This window comes from Heliangelus exortis, chromosome 19 (genome assembly GCF_036169615.1).
Source record: "Heliangelus exortis chromosome 19, bHelExo1.hap1, whole genome shotgun sequence".
NCBI lineage: Eukaryota > Metazoa > Chordata > Aves > Apodiformes > Trochilidae > Heliangelus > Heliangelus exortis.
Window position 1 is genome coordinate 2,430,985 of NC_092440.1, and position 17,736 is coordinate 2,448,720.

At 55.0% G+C, this 17,736-nt stretch overlaps 1 protein-coding gene across 3 annotated transcripts in view; it reads left to right on the forward strand.

The window, feature by feature from the left end:
- Positions 1–14,177, forward strand: part of OSBP2 (oxysterol binding protein 2) — an 86,096-nt gene extending 71,919 nt beyond the window's left edge. For all 3 annotated transcript variants that reach the window (XM_071762672.1, XM_071762671.1, XM_071762673.1), the window contains 11 exons: positions 2,321–2,519; positions 4,931–5,048; positions 5,920–5,986; positions 6,346–6,513; positions 7,253–7,498; positions 9,666–9,786; positions 10,389–10,492; positions 10,806–10,901; positions 11,287–11,471; positions 12,704–12,924; positions 13,513–14,177. In XM_071762672.1, the coding sequence (XP_071618773.1) occupies positions 2,321–2,519; positions 4,931–5,048; positions 5,920–5,986; positions 6,346–6,513; positions 7,253–7,498; positions 9,666–9,786; positions 10,389–10,492; positions 10,806–10,901; positions 11,287–11,471; positions 12,704–12,924; positions 13,513–13,655 (1,668 nt within the window). In that variant the 3' untranslated portion in view covers positions 13,656–14,177. The remainder of the gene's footprint in view (positions 1–2,320; positions 2,520–4,930; positions 5,049–5,919; positions 5,987–6,345; positions 6,514–7,252; positions 7,499–9,665; positions 9,787–10,388; positions 10,493–10,805; positions 10,902–11,286; positions 11,472–12,703; positions 12,925–13,512) is intronic.
- Positions 14,178–17,736: the final 3,559 nt, after the last annotated feature.

The window sequence follows — 17,736 nt, forward strand, 5'->3', positions numbered from 1 at the left end:
AGATGTGTTCCAGGGTTTTGATGACTCCAGGAAGGAAGGAAGGAAGGAAGGAAAGGAGCACTTATCTGCCAGGCACCAACCTCCTGAGAGCAGCAAGGAGCTTTTCCCCTGATGAATGGAGCTTTTGCTGTATAATTCACCACTGAAAAGGAGATGATTGAACCCATCTGGCAGTTTCCTTCTCTCCCAGGAGCTGAAGTGGTTCACTTGTCCCATGCAGGCAGAGGGAAGGGTTGGGATGAGGAGGAGGAGATGTCACTCCCAGAACAGCAAGCACTTCCTTGGTAGGTTTTTTTTCCCTCCCCAAAGGCTGGATTTTTGGGGCTGTTCCTCTGGGATGCTCTGGGCAGGTTTGGGTGTGTTCCCTGGGGATCCATCAGCATTGCCTTGGGGGTGATGAAGTGCTCAGCCTTGCAGTTCCCTGAGGGGTTGTCATCCCCTGGAGTTCAGACCAAACGTGATCACTCTGAAGCTAATTAAGGTGCAGTCTGTGTTCTTTATGTCTGATATTGATGAGTGGCTCCTGCTGAGGACTCAAGAATGCTGCTGCTCTGCAAAGATATCTGTGATGCCACCACCTTGACAGGACACAGCTGACCTGGGGTGACCCTTTTTTGGCAGCATAAGTAATTGTGAGTGGTTAATGATGTTCCTGAGAAGCTGAGAAACCTGGTAAATTTGCCATGACAAATCTGTGAAAGGTGCTGAATTTACATCTGGTGGCTCTTAGAGCCTGGCAGGTTATAAAAAAAAACCCACAACATTCCAACCAAGTCTGTGGTTTGGCTTGGATAAGTGAATGGCTCATCCCTTGCCCCTGCTCATTGCCAGGGACAGTGCAGCTCCAGGATGGAGTTGGGCATCTTCCCTCTCTGCCTCCTTGGAGCTCCTCCTGGCATGAGCCTCCTCTGGTGGCTGTCACCCAGGGACTGTCACCCTGCAGACCAGTGTCCTGTCCATCCTTCTCCTCACCAGCAGGATGGTGGTTCAGATTTGGGTGGTCAGACCTGAGCTGGTTTTCTTCCCACAGGTGGGAGGGATGGTGCAGAGCTCTGGGGTTGTGAAACCAGGGTCCTGGGAGAGGGGGAGGGGAAGTGGTGAGGAGTCAGCTCCGGGGTCACCACGGGACAGTGGTGACTCTGTGATGAGCTCCTGGGTCATGGAGGGTCGTGCCAGGTCCATGCCAGGTGCTGGTGTGTCTCTCCACTAAACTGGGGGGGAGTGTGGATCAGCTGGAAGGCAGGAGGGCTCTGCAGAGGGACCTGGACAGACTGGAGAGTTGGGCTGATCCCAACGGGATGAGGTTCAACACAACAACCCCATGGGGAGCTCCAGGCTGGGCACAGAGGGGCAGAAAGGGACCTGAGATTGACAGGAAGCTGAGCATGAGCCTGCTGTGTGCCCAGGTAGCCAAGAAGGCCAATGGCATCCTGATCAGGAACAATGTGGCCAACAGGTCCAGGGAAATAATCCTCTTCCTCTGGTGAGGCCACAGCTTGAGTCCTGTGTCCAGTTCTGGGCCCCTCAGCTCAGGAAGGAGATTGAGGTGCTGGAGCAGGTCCAGAGAAGAGCAAGGAGGCTGTGAAGGGATCCAGCACAAGTGCTGTGAGGAAGGGCTGAGGGAGCTGGGGGTGTTGAGGCTGGAGAAGAGGAGGCTCAGGGGAGACCTCATCACTCTCTCCAACTCCCTGAAAGGAGGTTGGAGCCAGGGGGGGTCGGGCTCTTCTCCCAGGCAGCTACCAGTAAGACAAGAGATGGGCTTAAGCTCTGCCAGGGGAGGTTTAGGTTGGATATTAGGAAAAAAATTCTTTCCAGAGAGGGTGATCAGACATTGAATGGGCTGCCCAGGGAAGGGGTGGATTCTCCATCCCTGGAGGTTTTTAAGAAGAGCCTGAATGTGGCACTCAGTGCCATGGGCTGGGAACCACGGGGGGAGTGGATTAAAAGTTGGAGTTGATAATCTCAGAGGTCCTTTCCAACCTGGATGATTCTGTGATACAGATACAGTGCTTAGGGACATGGTTTAGCAGTGGACTGGTAAAGCTAGGTTAGTAGAGTCAGGTTAAAGGTTGGACTGGATGATCTTATAGGACTTTTCCAACCTGATCCCTTCTACAATCTCCCTGCCCCTACCTCTGCACCGATCACAGAATCAAGGAATGCTTTGGGTTGGAAGGGACCTTAAAGCTCATCAAGATCCAACCCCCTGCATGGGCAGGGACACCTCCCACCAGCCCAGGTTGTTCATCCAACCTTCAGCACTGCCAGGGATGGAGCATCAACTGATTCTGTGCCTTTATCCTCCCTCCTTCCCTCCCAGGCTTGCCGGGATTTCCTGGATTTAGCCGAAACTCACAGCCGCAAATGGCAGCGGGCGCTGCAGTATGAGAGGGAGCAGAGGATCCGCCTGGAGGAGACCATTGAGCAGTTAGCCAAGCAGCACAACAGCTTGGAGAGAGCCTGTCGTGGAGCCCCTGGCCTCTCCTCCACCAGCACTGCCATCACCAGCACCACCAAAGGTGAGCAGGGAACCCCGGGATGGAGTAGGACGTTCCGCTGGGATGGTCCCAGGGAGGTGGCACTGGTGGGAAGGACACAGGAGGCAGTGACCTGTGTGACCTTGGAGAGGAGAGATTGGATGTGGCCTCAGCGCCGTGGGATGGGGACCACGGGGTGGTGGATCAAGGGTTGGACTTGATGATCTCAGAGGTCCCTTCCAACCCAAATGATTGTGTCCCAGCAGAGAGGGACCTGGGGTGTTGATGGACATCCAGCTGAACGTGAGCCAGCACTGTGCCCAGGTGGCCAAGGGGCCAGTGGCATCCTGGCCAGCACCAGAATAGTGTGGCCAGCAAGAGGAGGGGTGGCCATACCTCTGTGCTTGGCACTGCCCAGGCCACACCTTGAGTCCTGTGTTTTTGACCTCTCACTACAAAAAGGACTTTGAGCTACTGGAGGTGTCCAGAGAAGGGCACCAAAGGGTTGATGGAGGGTCTGGAGCACAAATCTTACAAGGAGCAGCTGAGGCTCCTGGGGTTGTTCAGCCTGGAGGCTGAGGGGAGACCTTCTCCTTCTCTACACCTGCCTTAAAGGAGGTTGTAAAGAGGTGGGGATTGGTCTGTTCAATGAGGTTGTAAGTGACAGGACAAGAGGTAATGGGCTCAAGTTGCACCCGGGGAGGTTTAGTTTGGATGTCAGGAAGAATTTATTCACTGCCAGGGTTATCAGACAAAGAAACAGGCTGCCCAGGGCAGTGTGGAGTCACCAGCCCTGGGGAATCCCATAGACACAGTGCTTAGGGGCATGGTGTAGTTAGGGTCTTGTTGGTGTTAGGTTATGGTTGGACTCAATGATCTTGAAGGTCTGTTCCAACCAAGCTGACTCTGGGATTCTGTTTTTTGTCCCTCGCTGTCCTGCTGCTCCTTGCCTGGGGATGTCCCCAAGATGGCTCTGTCCCCAGCTTGCTCATGTTATTCCAGAGTGTTTTGGTAGCCCTTGCTGGTGGGCACATCTCTGGCTGCTGGAGGGCAGCCCAGGGTCCTCCTGAGTTCTCAGCTGTGCAGGGTGGGGGGGTGGCAGAGCTGGGGCTTGTCTGCTGTTTGCAAGTTACTGGGTAATAAAATCTAAGAGCTTTGTGGACTGGGGCCAAATCTCCTTCCCTGTGGGAGATGTTAGTTACAGCCTGGTGGCCAAGAACTGCAAACAGTGACTTGTCTTGTTTAGACAGGAGATTTAGAACCTCTGCTGGGAGGTGATGGCAGTGCCAGCGTTGCCCTAATTTTTGTGTGGCCTCAAGGAAACAGCTTCAAGTTCCCCAGGGGAGGTTTAGGTTGGAGCTCGGGAACAATTCCATCCCCAAAAGGGTTGTCAGGGCCTGGCCCAGGCTGCCCAGGGCAGGGCTGGAGTCCCCATCATCCCTGGAGGGGTTTCAGAGCCCTGGAGATGTGGGGATGAGGGACAGGGGGGGTGGTGGCCTTGGATGATCTGAAAGGTTTTTTTTTCAAGGCTTTGTAGTGAGTTCTGTGTCCAGTTCTGGAGAGCCCACAATAAGAAGGACACAGAGCTCCTGGAAGGTGTCCAGAGGAGCCACTGAAATGCTCAGAGGGCTGAGCACCTTCCTGGGAAGCCAGGCTGAGGGATTGGGGTTGTTCAGCCTGGAGAAGAGGAGGCTCCAGGAGGACCTTAGAGCAACCTTCCAATATCAGAAGGGGCTACAAGAAAGCTGGGGGAGGGCTTTGGACACGGGGGGTAGGGAGAGGACAAGGGGAAATGGTTTAAAACTTGAAGAGGGAAGATTTAGGTTGGGTGTAAAGAGGAAAATCTTCCTTTTGAGGGTGCTAAGCCCCTGTCCCAGGTTTCCCAGAGAAGCTGTGGCTGCCCCATCCCTGGCAGTGTTGAAGGTTGGATGGGGCTTGGAGCACCCTGGGCTGGTGGGAGGTGTCCCTTCCCATGGCAGGGATGACACTGGGGGAGCTTTAAGGTCCCTTCCCACCCAAACCTTTCTCTGATTCTGAGATCTCTCCCACTGCAGCAGGGGAGAGAAATGTTGACAAGTGCAGGGCTGGAAAACCCAACAGCTGGGAAGTCTCTGAGCATCACCTGAAACACGTGTCTCTGTTCTTCCTGCTTTGATCCAGAGCAGATTTCCTGGCAGACAGGGTGGTGCTGGGCATTAGGTGCAATCTGCCTGGTCAGGCAGCCTGGTGGCATTTTTGGAGGTGGTCCCCAGGAGGGAGACCTTGTGTGTGTGGCCTGGGGAGCAGGACACGAGCAGCCAGGGCAGACCTTGCTTTTAGAGCTGGGAATCTCTGGTGTCCTCTGGGCTGGAAAGGAGGGGGACAAGCTCCTAAAGGGGACATAATGGGAGGAGGGGGTGGGCTCTGGGGACAGCCTCGTGCTCAGGAGCATCTCAAACCCTTTGCACCTGCAGGGAGTGTCCAGTCTGCCAAAGGAGAGGCCAGTGATGAAGATGAGGAGACAGAGTATTTTGATGCCATGGAAGATGCACCAGCTTTTATCACTGTAACTGCAGACCCCAAGCACCACAGGTATGAGACCCAAGCAGAGGGCCAAGGGTTGCATCCCCTCCAGGGATGGGGACTCCATCTCTGCTCTGGGCAGCCAGGCCCTGACAACCCTCTCCAGGGAGAAATCATTCCCAAGCTCCAACCTAAACCTCCCCTGGCACAACTTGAGGCTCTTTCCTCTTGTCCCATCCCTTGTTCCATGGGAGCAGAGCCCGACCCCCCCTGGCTCCAACCTCCTCTCAGGGGGTTGCAGAGAGCCAGAAGGTCTCCCCTCAGCCTCCTCTGCTCCAGGATCAACACCCCCAGCTCCCTCAGCTGCTTCTGGGCAGACTTCTGCTCCAGCCTCTTCCCCAGCTCCATTCCCTTCTCTGGACACTCTTCATCCCCTCAATGTCCTTCTGCTCCTGAGGGGCCCAGAACTGACCCCAGGGCTGGAGGTGCAGCCTCCCCAGCACCCAGCACAGGGGGACAATCCCTGCCCTGCTCCTGGTGGCCACACCAGTGCTGCCACAAGCCAGGTAAATCTGAGTTCTCTTCCCCAGCTGCTGACATGAAAGCTTGAGGGGAGGCTGAGCTTGGAAGGAGATCCCTTGGAACAGTGGGCAGGAGCTGGAAATACCTTGTTTCTCCTTTGTTTTGACCTCCCCTTACACCTCCCTGGGTATCCCTCATGGTCACCTGTGCCATGGTCACACAAATCCAGAGGCATCTCCTGCCCTTGGGCTCAGACCCCCTGTGCTGAGTGTCCCCTCCCAACACCCCAACACAGCCCCTGTCACCCTTCCTGGTGCAGGGAGATGCTCTGGGTGCTGGTGGCTGTGCTGCACCCACCCTGGCTCTTCCCTCCTCTCTTCTTGCTCCTGTTTCCCACTTGGTGCTTTCTTCCCTGCAGGCGTTCAGGCAGTAACCTGAGTGGGGCCAGTGAGGGCCACCCTGAGGACTGGAACCTGGAGGACAGTGTGAGTTGGGGAGGGATGGTCCAGGTGGGATGAAAACAGGGGAGGGGGAGGGGGAGGAGGACAGGAGGGGTGGTTGTTGGAGGGGATATTCCATCCTGGTCCTTCCTCTGCCTCCAGAATGGAGCAGTTGGTTGATCTGTGAGCCATGGAGGGGGACAGATGTCAGCAGTCCTACAGGAAACCCTCCTAAGGGAAGTAGGGTGGTGTTGGGGGGGCAACTGCACTGTTATTCCCCCCGTGCTCTGGAGAAGAGGCTTCCAAGCAGTGCTGTGATTGCTGCTCCCAGGAGCTGCTGGCTCTGGTTGGGTCATGCTGGGCAAGTCTGGCTTAGTCCTCCATTTCTTCTGTTGCTTCTGCAGGTCTTTGAAAGCTCAAATCAAAGCAGCTACAATGAGTCCACTTGCAAAGATCTCCTGCCAAAGAAAAGGAGAAGGACTCGAATCCCTGACAAACCCAACTACAGCCTTAACCTCTGGAGCATCATGAAGAACTGCATTGGCAAAGAACTCTCCAAGATCCCCATGCCAGTAAGTCCAAGCATCCCAGACACCCAGGGTTGGTGGGGAGGGGGGGTGCTGCCAGGCTGCTGGCCCTGAGGTTTAGTTTGGACGTGGCTCTTGGCCACACAGAGGGTTTGGATTAGGGCCCTGAGGGGGACAGGAGCACATCACCAGCTGCCAGCCCAGTCCTGGGGGTCTGGCTTTTGCACTGCAGAGCCCTCTGAAACCTCCTCACTCCCCTCCCCACCCATGTGTCCTCTGTTGTCCAAGCCCTACGTTTTTCCAGACTTCTGGCCCTCTGGCAGGGCTGCACCATCCCAGTATGCAACATGGCTGGGACTGGGTGCCAGGGAAGGGAATCCATTTCCTCTAGAACTGGGAGGCTCGGGAGAGGTGTCAAGCAGCTGGGAAAGTCTGGGGTTATTTTGGTGCTGGCTGGGATGGAAGTGGCCCAGCAAAAAGTGTCAGCTCCAGCCCTGGAGCCCTATTTGGGGGCTTTTCTGTATTGGAGGAAGGGGAGCTGAGTCCAGGAGAAGAATCCTTTCCCTGGACCTGTTGGCCACACTGGTTTGCTATGATTTTAAAACATCTTCAGGCATGGTACTGTCTGCAGTTGGTTTCTCCTTCTGTGATATCCAGAGGCTGGGTCCCTGCCTCTCAGGCCTCAGCACATCATGCTCAGAGAGCAGGGGGGAAAAAAGCGACAGGCAAAGGACCCAGCTCAGCATCTCTCCTGCTTCACTCACCCTTACCCCTTCCCCTCCAGGTAAACTTCAACGAGCCCCTCTCCATGCTGCAGAGGCTGACAGAGGACCTGGAGTACCACGAGCTGCTGGACAAAGCAGTGAAGTGTGAGAGCTCCACGGAGCAGATGTGTTTTGTCGCCGCCTTTTCCGTCTCTTCCTACTCCACCACCGTGCACCGCACCGCCAAACCCTTCAACCCCCTCCTGGGGGAAACCTACGAGCTGGATCGCCTGGAAGAGCTGGGATTCCGGTCCCTCTGTGAGCAGGTCAGCTGGGAATGCCCAGGAGCTTGTGCCCAACCTCTCCCTGAAGGACACCCAGCATCTCTTTTTGTAGAATTGGAGAACGGTTCGGGTTGGGAGGGACCTTCAAGCTCATCCAGTTCCAACCCCCCTGCCATGGGCAGGGACACCTCCCACCAGCCCAGGGTGCTCCAAGCCCCATCCAAGCTTCAACACTGCCAGGAAGGTGTTGCTCACTTCCCTGGGCAACCTGTTCCAGCATCTCACCACCCTCACAGCAAAGAATTTTTCCTAATGTCCCACCTAATTCTCCCCTCTTCAAGTTTTAAACCATTTCCCCTTGTCCTCTCCCTACCCCCCCGTGTCCAAAGCCCTCCCCCAGCTTTCTTGTAGCCCCTTCTGATATTGGAAGGTTGTTCTAAGGTCACCTGGGAGCCTCCTCTTCTCCAGGCTGAACCTCAATCCCTCAGCCTGGCTTCTCAGGGAGCTGCTCAGCCCTCTGAGCATTTCAGTGGCTCTGCTCTGGACACATCCCAGGAGCTCTGTGTCCTTCTGATGTTGGGGACTCCAGAACTGGACACAGAACTCCAGGTGGGATCTCACAAGAGCAGAGTACAAGTTTTGTTGCTGTTGTTGTTTTGGGTTTGGTTTTTTTTTTTTGATGTCTTTACTAGGGGGATGTTGAGGGTTGGACATGGTGATCTTAGAGGTATTTTCCATCTGTGATAATTCATTCATCTCTTTTGTGCTGAGCCTTCCTCCTGGCTGAGGCTGCCTGTGAGCTCTGGCCCAGTTCCTCCCTCTTTCAGGGGGGTCTTTGAGCTGGAGGGTTGTCACCTCCCACCTGGTGGGCAATGCAGGGAGATTCAGACTGTTCTTCTTCACAGAGAGGAGCCAAAGTCTGCTTAGGTCCTTTTCCTCTTAACCTGTCCCTCCCAGGAAGGGTCCTGGCCATGGGTAGAGTTAATCTTCTCTAACTGCCTCAGGGGCACAGTTAACCCTCTCTTAGTTAATCCCTTTTAACAACCCATTCAGTGAGATTAACCTCTGGAATTTCCTCGAGGTTACTCTTAGACCATTGCTCTGCTAAGAGGGGATTTAGATTGGATGTTAGGAAAAAGTTCTTTCCCATCAGGGTGGTGGAACAAGGGTTGCCCAGGGAGGTGGTTGAGGCCCCATCCCTGGAGATATTCAAGGTGAGGCTTGAGGAGCACCCTGAGGGAGCTGAGGGTGTCCCTGCTGAGTGCAGGGGTTGGACTGGGTGAGCTCTGGAGGTCCCTTCCAACCCAAATGATTCTGTGATTCTGTTCCCACTGCTCTGAGCTTTCCTTGGAGCTTTCCTGAGCAGCAGCTCAGCCCAGTGAAGCACTGACAATCTTGTGCCCACAATCCAGTTATCCAAATAGGATTTTTTCTCACCAGTGACAGTGGGATTTACTGGTGAGGTTTTTGCTCTGCTTCCCTTTGTAACCCAGGAGCTTGGGGTGCTCAGTCTGTAATGACACTGGGGCAGACATCTCTGAGCCCAGTGGTGCAGCCACTGGGACCTGGTGGTTACTGGGTTCCTGGTGATGGGTGGGCTGGAGATGTCCTGCTCCCACCTTGGGTTTGGGCAGCTTCTCCAGTGCAGGGGGGTGTGGGAACTGTCCTTTTCCAAGCTTTGCCTGGATGGAGGGTTTTGGACCTGTTTTTCCAACTCTATTGGCAAAGCTGAAGTCTTGGTCTGTGTGTCTTGGGTGATTTGAGGACCTGTGTCCTCTGAGGGTTCCCAGGCAGAGCAGTGGGAGCTGCTGCTGGTAGGAGAGGTGTTGTTATACTGGGATTACTGGGGATCTGGACTGGGTGTTGCCACATCCTTGTTTCTCCCCCTGAAGAGCGGGGCCACGTCCTGGGCTCACCGTGCAGCCTCACCTCGCAGCCACAGCTGCTCAGGTTAAGGTTTCATGGACAGCACTTTGCTGATCAACCTTAGAAAGTCCTGGAAGGAGCTCTGTGCCCCTCTGCATGCTGCCAGGCCACCTCACCAGAGGTCACTCCAGTGCCCAGGTCACCCTGGGTTGTTCGGGTCAGCGCAGCATCCTTGTCACCAAAGCTGGCGTGGAGCTGTCACCTCTTCTGGGAGTCACACTGCTGAGTGCTCACCAGGGTGCTGCTGGCTGGGACCTTACAAGCTGTTTCTCCTCTCCCCCAGGTGAGCCACCACCCCCCAGCAGCTGCCCATCACGTCTACTCCAAGCGAGGGTGGACGCTGTGGCAGGAAATCACCATTGCCAGCAAGTTCAGGGGCAAATACCTCTCCATCATGCCACTGGGTAGGTGACTTGTGAATAGAATCATTCTAGGATTTATGCCAAGAGGATTGGAATTCCCTTTTTTTTTTTCCCTCTGTGTTGCTCATGCAGTACCCAAGAGGCTCCAGCAATGGGTTGATCCCTTGGGCTCGATGTTGGGCTCAGGGAATTCTGCCCCAAGCAATACAGGAACCTGGATTTGTGCTCCCATCACAGGCAACCCTACGGTTGGTTTCTCCTTCTGTGGTGCCTAGAGGCTGGCTTGCTGCCTGTTTTAACCCTCCCCAGCAGCCAGATACAATAAGCTTCCTGCACATAAGCTCTTAGCTGTCTTCTGCCTGTCCCTGGGCTGGTGCCTGGTTGGGTTCTTGACCCCAAGAGTCAATCAGGCAGCATGGTTTTTACCTGCTTTCAAAATCAGTGCTTTTTGGGGGGGGTGAGGGGAGGACAGAAGGCCCTGCAGGTGCTGCAGCAGCCCATGGAGGCTGCAGCCAGGGAAGGGATGAATCCAGACCCAGCCCTGGTTGGGTGCTGCTGGTGGTAGATGCAGGTTGAGGGGCCAGGTGGAGTCCAGATGGTGCTGGGGTGTCAGGGTCTGAGCTCAGGGCACCCTCTCTCCACAGGTGCCATCCACCTGGAGTTTCACTCCAGTGGCAATCACTATGTCTGGAGGAAAGTCACCTCCACTGTTCACAACATCATCGTGGGCAAGCTCTGGATTGACCAGGTTGGTGGCTCTGGGTCTCTCAGATGGGTCCTGGCTTCAGGGAAAGGCAGGGAAAGGGTTGGAAAAGCATTGCCTGCTGTCCACACCACCCTCCTGCTCTGATGGGAAGGTCTGCTTCCCTAGGGATGGGGAGAAGCTTCTTGGAGCTGGTAATGGCTCTTTCCAAGGCCAGCAAGCTCCATGGGACAGGGTGGTGACCCTGCTGGTGAGGTATGGGGGTGGTGGTGGTTGTACCTGCACAAACTATGACTAACTCCTGATTTGTCTCCTTGCAAAATCTCTCACTTGCTGTGGTTCTGTGTCTTTCATCTAGTCTGGTGAAATAGAGATTGTTAACCATAAGTCAAAAGATAAATGCCAGCTGAAATTTACCCCCTACAGCTACTTCTCCAGAGATGTCCCCCGAAAGGTGAGTACCCAGGCAGCTCCCTGCTCCTTCTGCCAGCCTTGCACAGGGCAAACCCAGCTCTTACCTCCCAGCCAGGCTCCCTGGCTCCCAGGAAAAGCCCCAGCTTGGGGCCAAGGAGTTGGCACGGGTCACCAGGGAGGGCTGGTGTCCAGCCGTGTCCAAGCAGAGCCCACGTTTCAGCTCTCTGTGTGCTGCAGCTGCAGCACTGAGACCTCAAAAGGGTTTGGTGGGCTGGAGATCCACTTGGAATGATCAAGATGGACTCACACTCCCCACAGAGTCTCACAGAGAGGGTGTTCTCACCTGGAGGGTGTTTTGCCCCCCCACATCTCTCCCTGCCCTCTGGGCACTTCTGAAGTCCACCCGTGTCATCTCCTTCTGCCAGGTGACAGGAGTGGTGAGTGATGCTGAGGGAAAAGCTCACTATGTCATGTCTGGCACGTGGGATGAGAAGATGGAGTGCTCCAAAATAGTGCAGAGCAGCCATGGCAACACCAGCATGGAGGGCAAGCAGAAAACAGTCTACCAGACATTGTCACCAAAGGTCCTGTGGAAGAAGTACCCCCTCCCGTGAGTCCCCTCCTCGGTGTGGGGTTTGGGGGTCCCTCAGCTGGATGGGGATCAACGGGGTCACCCTCAGCCCTGGGGGATGGAGGGAGCTCCTGTGCCTAGACTTGAGGACACAGGAAAAGGACCAGGACTTGGGTGGCTGTGTGGTTCTTTCTGGGGTGTGAGAACAGAGTGGGAGGGGGAAGAGGGGGCAGATCCCTAAAAGAGGAGCTTTGAGGGACCCTTGCAGGAAGGTTGAGGCAGCTGGAGGTACTGATTGGGTTTTTTTCCCTCCTGCTTTACCTTGTTGCTGAGTTCTTGGCCATCCTGTCCCACCTCTTGGCTGCACCCTCTGCAGACCACCCCTCTCTTGACCCAGAGCAGGGATGCTCTCAGACCAGACTCCAACCTTTGGGCACACCAGTGGCCTGGCCCTGCTTTGGAGAGGCTCTGGTGGAGTGGCCTCTGGTGGAGAGTATCTTCTGCTTGGAGCAACCAAGGGGTCCCAGCAGCTCCTGGGTGAGGCTGTTTGGTGTCACAGCTGTGCAATGTGACACCTGGGGTTTGGAGGGTTGGCTTTTAACTTCCCTGTGTGGAGCTAAAGGAGGAGGGGTCACTGTTCCCTTCTGAGACACCAGTGAGGTGTCACAGAATCCCAGACTGGTTTGGGTGGGAAGGGACCTTAAAGCCCACCCAGTGCCACCCCTGCCATGGGCAGGGACACCTCCCACCAGCCCAGGTTGCTCCAAGCCCCATCCAACCTTCAACACTGCCAGGGATGGGGCAGCCACAGCTTCTGGGGACAACTTGGGACGGGGCTCAGAACCCTCAAAGGGAAGAATCTCTTCCCCAGATCTCATCTCAATGTCTGCTCTTGCAGCTGCAAACCCTTCCCCCTCATCCCATCCCTCCCTGTCCTTGTCCCAAGTCCCTCCCCAGCTTTCCTGGAGCCCCTTCAGGCACTGGAAGGTGCTCTAAGGTCTCCCCATTGCAGCTTCTCTTCTCCAGCCTCAACACCCCCAACTCTCTCCTCCTGGCTCCAGAGCAGAGCTGCCCCAACCCTCCCACCATCTTCCTGCTCCCCCCCTTAGGGCTCTCTCCACTCAGAGCTTGGGTGCCAGAGCTCCCCGAAGCCCCTGACACAGCTGCGTTGGGGGTCCTGGAGCTCAATCAGCAGGGTTTATTTGGGATGTGATGAACCAGGGAGGCCTAACCCACCTCCAGCATCCTAACGAGCTGCTCTGTGGCTGCAGGGAGAACTCAGAGAACATGTATTTCTTCTCTGACCTGGCCCTGACTCTGAATGAACCTGAGGAGAGCGTGGCCCCCACCGACAGCCGCCTGCGCCCCGACCAGCGCCTGATGGAGAGCGGGCGCTGGGACGAGGCCAACGTGGAGAAGCAGAGGCTGGAGGAGAAGCAGAGGGCAGTGAGGCGACGGAGAGAGGCTGAGGCTGTGGAAGCCCTGGAGGAAGGTGAGGTGTGGGGACAAGGGTTGGTAGGCCCTCACCTGGGAGAGGAGGAGGTGGTTTGGGGGCTGCGGGAGGAACCTGCGTGGTTTGGCTGAGGATCACGGGATCATCCGGGTTGGGAAGGATCCCTGAGGTCATCAAGGGCAACCTAGAAGAGTGGGGTTGAGATGAGAAAGCTCGGGGGAGACCTTATTATGATGTTCCAGTGCTTAAAAGGGGGGTATAAAGAAGGTGGGGACTCCCAATTTACAAGGAGTCCCACAGACAAGATGAGGGGAATGGGCATGACTTGCTCCTGGGGAGATTCCCATTAAACACAAGGAACATTTTCCCCCCCGAGAACAGTCAGACATTGGAATGGGGGATTCCCCCTAGGAGGAGTGGTGGGTTCCCCCACTCTGGAAAGTTTGAAGTCTCAGCTCACTGGGTGCTGGGACATCTCCCATCAGCAATAACATCAGAAGGGTTGGAGCAGGTGATCCTTGAGGCCCCTCCCAAGCTGACATTCTGGGATTCTGAGATTTGGGAGGATGTGGGATGTGTGGGGCTCTCTGGGAAAAGCTCCCCTAATCCCTTGTTTCTTCTGGCCAGGCAAGGAGTACGAAGGGTACATCCCACTGTGGTTTGAGAGGAAGGTGGATGCCGTGACGGGGGAGCTGATCTGTGTCTACAAGGGGGGCTACTGGGAGGCCAAGGAGAAGCAGGACTGGAGCATGTGCCCTGACATCTTCTGAGCCTCCTGCACTGGCAGCCAGCCCTGCACCCAGCTCCCTGGACACTTGGAGGGACAGGAGGGACAGTGGGGACCCGCTGGCAGGCTCCTGCTGGCAGTGCAGACACACACAGAGTCAACACACACAGAGATTTGAAAAGCAAATCCAAGCAGGGATTCCAAACCTATTTTTTTATGCACTAAAATGAATACCATTCTTTTTTTTTTCTTTTTTTCTTTATTTTTTTTCCTTTTTTTTTTTTTTTTTTTTTTTAAACGAAGGCTTTTTCAGTGACTGAGGAGGAGGACATGTCAAGCTGGTTGGGTTTTTAGCCTGGCATGTTTCCTGCTCTCAGGAGTTGCTGCCTGTATCTCTCCTGTCTCTCTCATCAGTGCCTCGGCTGTGTTGGCCGAGGCATCAACTTCCAAAGATGCTCATGAGGTGGGGATGCTGTGTGTTTGTGTGAGCTCTTTTCTTTGATGTTATTTTTCTCCCCTCCCTCCCCACCTTGTTTGTGTGTGGACTTTATGGATTTTTTTTTTTTTTTTTTAAAAAAAAAAACAACCAACCAAATCAAACCAACTCAACCCACTCCTGGTTCAAGTTCCTTCAAAGATGGACACAAACAACTCTGCATCCTGCTCAGAAAACCATCTCCAGGCTCCATGGCACTTCATCCCAGAGGTTCTTGGTGGTCCCTGCAGTGCCCAGTCATCCCAGTAGCACCAACTAGGATATTTCAGCACTGAACCCATTTTTTTTTACCCTTTATTTATTAATTTTTTTTAAAAAGAAGCATCCCCCAGTCTGCAGTGCTTAGTCAAGGCTTGGGAAGCCTTGACTCGAAGATGATACTTTCTGAGAGTGCTTTGAGTGAGGTTTGCTTTTAGTTTTCCTGCAACCCCATCTGAAGGGGGAAACGAGCTGGCTGAGGTCAGGAACCCCTGGCAGAGGCAGAGCCAAGAGGTGTGCAGACCAGCAATGCCCTGGGATCCATGTACCAACTCTCTTCACTCCATCCTGGTGCCTCTCAGGGGCTGGCAGGAGCCTGGAGCAGGAGGGGAGGGAAGTGATGCTGTGGTGCTGCTGGGACAGAGCCTCCTGGATGCAACCTGGCTCCTGGGTTTCCCATCCTGGTGTCTTCCCCATTGAGCTGGACAGGTCTGGTCCACAGCCCCCAGCCTGAGGGGACACTGGTTGAACTGGGAGCACCCACAGCCTGGTGCCTGGCTCTCTTCCCTCCTGGATGGTCTCCCTGGGGGCCTGCTGGGAGGAGCAGAGCAAAGCTCTGCCCATCTTTGGGACCAGGAGTGAGCAGAGCTGGGCCACCAACCACACAGGGAGGTGCCACCCATCCCCAGCACCCAAAGGGAGGTGAAGGGTGGCAGAAAACCAGAGATGGGATCTGCTGGGCCAGCGAGCATCAAGGAGACCTGGACACTGGTGTTTGCCCTGTTGGATCTCATTTTTTGGTGTCTTCTCTGGTTCTACACCATATCACACTGGCTGCTGGCTCCCAAGGTCAGAGGCCACCTTTTGCCAGACCCTCAGACCCACACTGGAAGCTAATTAGCAATAATGAACTTGGAGGCAACAGTAACTGGAATATCCAGGCTGCACATGGGACACTTATGCAATCAGGTTCCTCAACCATTGGTCTCCTCTTGGTTGGCTTCTCTTCCAGCACCTCCATACCTGTTCTTCACAACAACCCTACATGTACAGTATAGCTACACCTCATACAGTAACAGTAGTGAGTGGCTTTTGGAGTGGCAGCACCCACTGATCTCATTGTACCCTTTAATCTTATTTATTTGCTTCTAATTTATATATATATATATATATAAAAAATATATAAAATTATTTTGCTTAAATTTCTATGGTACACAATAGATGAAAAAATAATGAAGACAGAAGTGTCTGTCTGAGTTTTTGTAGCATGATTCCCCTGGGCTTGTCCCAGGGGCAGGGTCTAGAGGTGATGGTGATCAAATCATTCCCAAAGTCAAGAAGCAACATCTTGCTCCCAAGCTGGATGTGATCACATTCAGGATGTGTTACAAAGTCCTTCCCTTCTTACAAATGATGCTGTTGGGGTTTGAGGGGCAGCACTTGGTTTCCCCCCAGGATGCTCTCTGGGTGTTGGGGCAGCTGCTCTGGTGTTTGGTTCCTTCCAAATGGAAAGTTTGTTCCTTCCAGACCATTCCCCATGGTTTGCTCCTGGCTTGGTAAAGCTGCTGCAGCTCTTGAATGATCCAAACGTTGGTACTGGTGGTTGGATGCAGCCTGTGGAGAGCTGCTGGGTGTCCTGGCCCTGGGTCTGTCACCTTCCTGGGAGAGTGGAGGATGCTCTGCACTGAACTTCCCTGGTTTGTGGTGGTGGCCAGAGTTGTCCTGGGGGAAGGTTTTGTTCCACTTGAGGTCTGAATCAGTTTTGTAAAGCAGGGTAGGAATGGAGCTCTTCCAAATGCCTTATTTCCCATGTTTGCTTTGTCAATGCAAGTGTTACAAGAGCTTGGAGAGGGGAGGAATTCCTGCCCGGGCTGTCCCTGAAGCAGGATCTGAGCATCCCCACAGAGGAGGTGAGTGGGGAGAGAGCTGTGGCTCAGTCACCAAGGGTTCTGCTGGGCTCTGGGGCCTGGGGAGGTCCCCTCTGCTGTCCCCCCCATCCCTGGCTCTGCCTAGAAATCACCATCACAGACCCTGCACAGCTTAGCAGAGCTTGAGGGGGAGGGGGGGAAGCACTCCCCAAAACAAATCCCCGATTTTTAGTCTAATTTTGAAAATTGCTCTGTCCTCCAGTGGCCATCTAGTGACAGCACTTAACCAGAGCACCATCTCCTGGTCTTCCTGTTCCCTTCCCGGAGGATTTTAATGTCATTCCACTGTAAATGCTCTGTTTGAATGTATTTCTTTTGGAACAATATGTTGTGAGTGATCCCTCTTCTCCTACGCCCTAATAAAACATGGATTTGGGAGTTTTCCAAGCCCCAGTGCTGAGGTTGTCACTCGTTCCCTGAGGCTCCAAGTTCAGGATCCCAAGGAACCCCCCATCCATGGGGGATTGTCCATGGCAGGTCCAGAGGAGAAGGAGAGGTCCAGGGGAGGAGATGGGGAGATGGCCTAGGGAAGGTTACCCAGGGGAAGAGGATTCTGAGAAGTGGCTCAGAGGACAAGAAGATCCAGGGAAGGGGTTGTTCAGGAAAGGTGGAGGGTCATGGGGGAGGTTGCCAAGAGGAGGAGTTGGTCCAGGGGATGAGGTAGCCAAGGGAAGGTTGCCCAGGGGAGAAAGTCCAAAAAAATGAAGGATGTGAGAGGTGGCCCAGAGGTACCCATAGAAAGAGGTTCACCGGGGAAGAGAGCTCAGAGGAGGAGGAGCACCAAGGAAAGGGTTTCCCAGGGAGGGAGGAGGGCATCACCTGGGGGGATGTCCCAGCAGATGTTGTCCAAGGGAGATGCATTGCCCAGGGAAGGAGGAACAGGAGAGGTCACCTCCTGTTTCTTTGGGGATGGTGGGAAGGAGATGGTGGCCCAGAGGATGTTGTTTCTAGCAGGAGGTGGCCAAAAGTAGGTGGCCCAGGCTGAGGAGAGGTGGAGGAGGCTCTGGGCAGGGTCTGTGGAGGTGGGAGGGGAAGCAGGGCCAGGCTGAGGACGCTGCGGCGTTGCCTGGCGACAGGAGCACACAGTGCTGCCTGTTCTGCTGTCCTGCTGTCCTCCTGCTGTCCTCCTGTCCTTCTGCTGTCCTCCTGCTGTCCTTCTGCTGCTCTCCTGCCCCAGCCCAGCTTGCCCAGGTGAGCACAGCTCAGGGCTGGGGGTTGCTCCATGCTGGTGGTGGCTGCGGGTGCAGGGGTCCCAGCAGCTCCTGGGCACAGGCACGGGGGTGTCCCCACCGTACTGACTGAGAAACCCCCTGGCAGTGTCTGCAGAACCCCCTGGCAGTGGCTGCAGAACCTCCTGGCACCCTCTGCAGAACCCCCTGGCACCCTCTGCAGAACCCCCTGGCACCCTCTGCAGATCCTTCCTGGCACCCTCTGCAGAACCCCCCTGGCACCCTCTGCACAACCCCCTGGCACCCTCTGCAGAACCCCCTGGCATCCTCTGC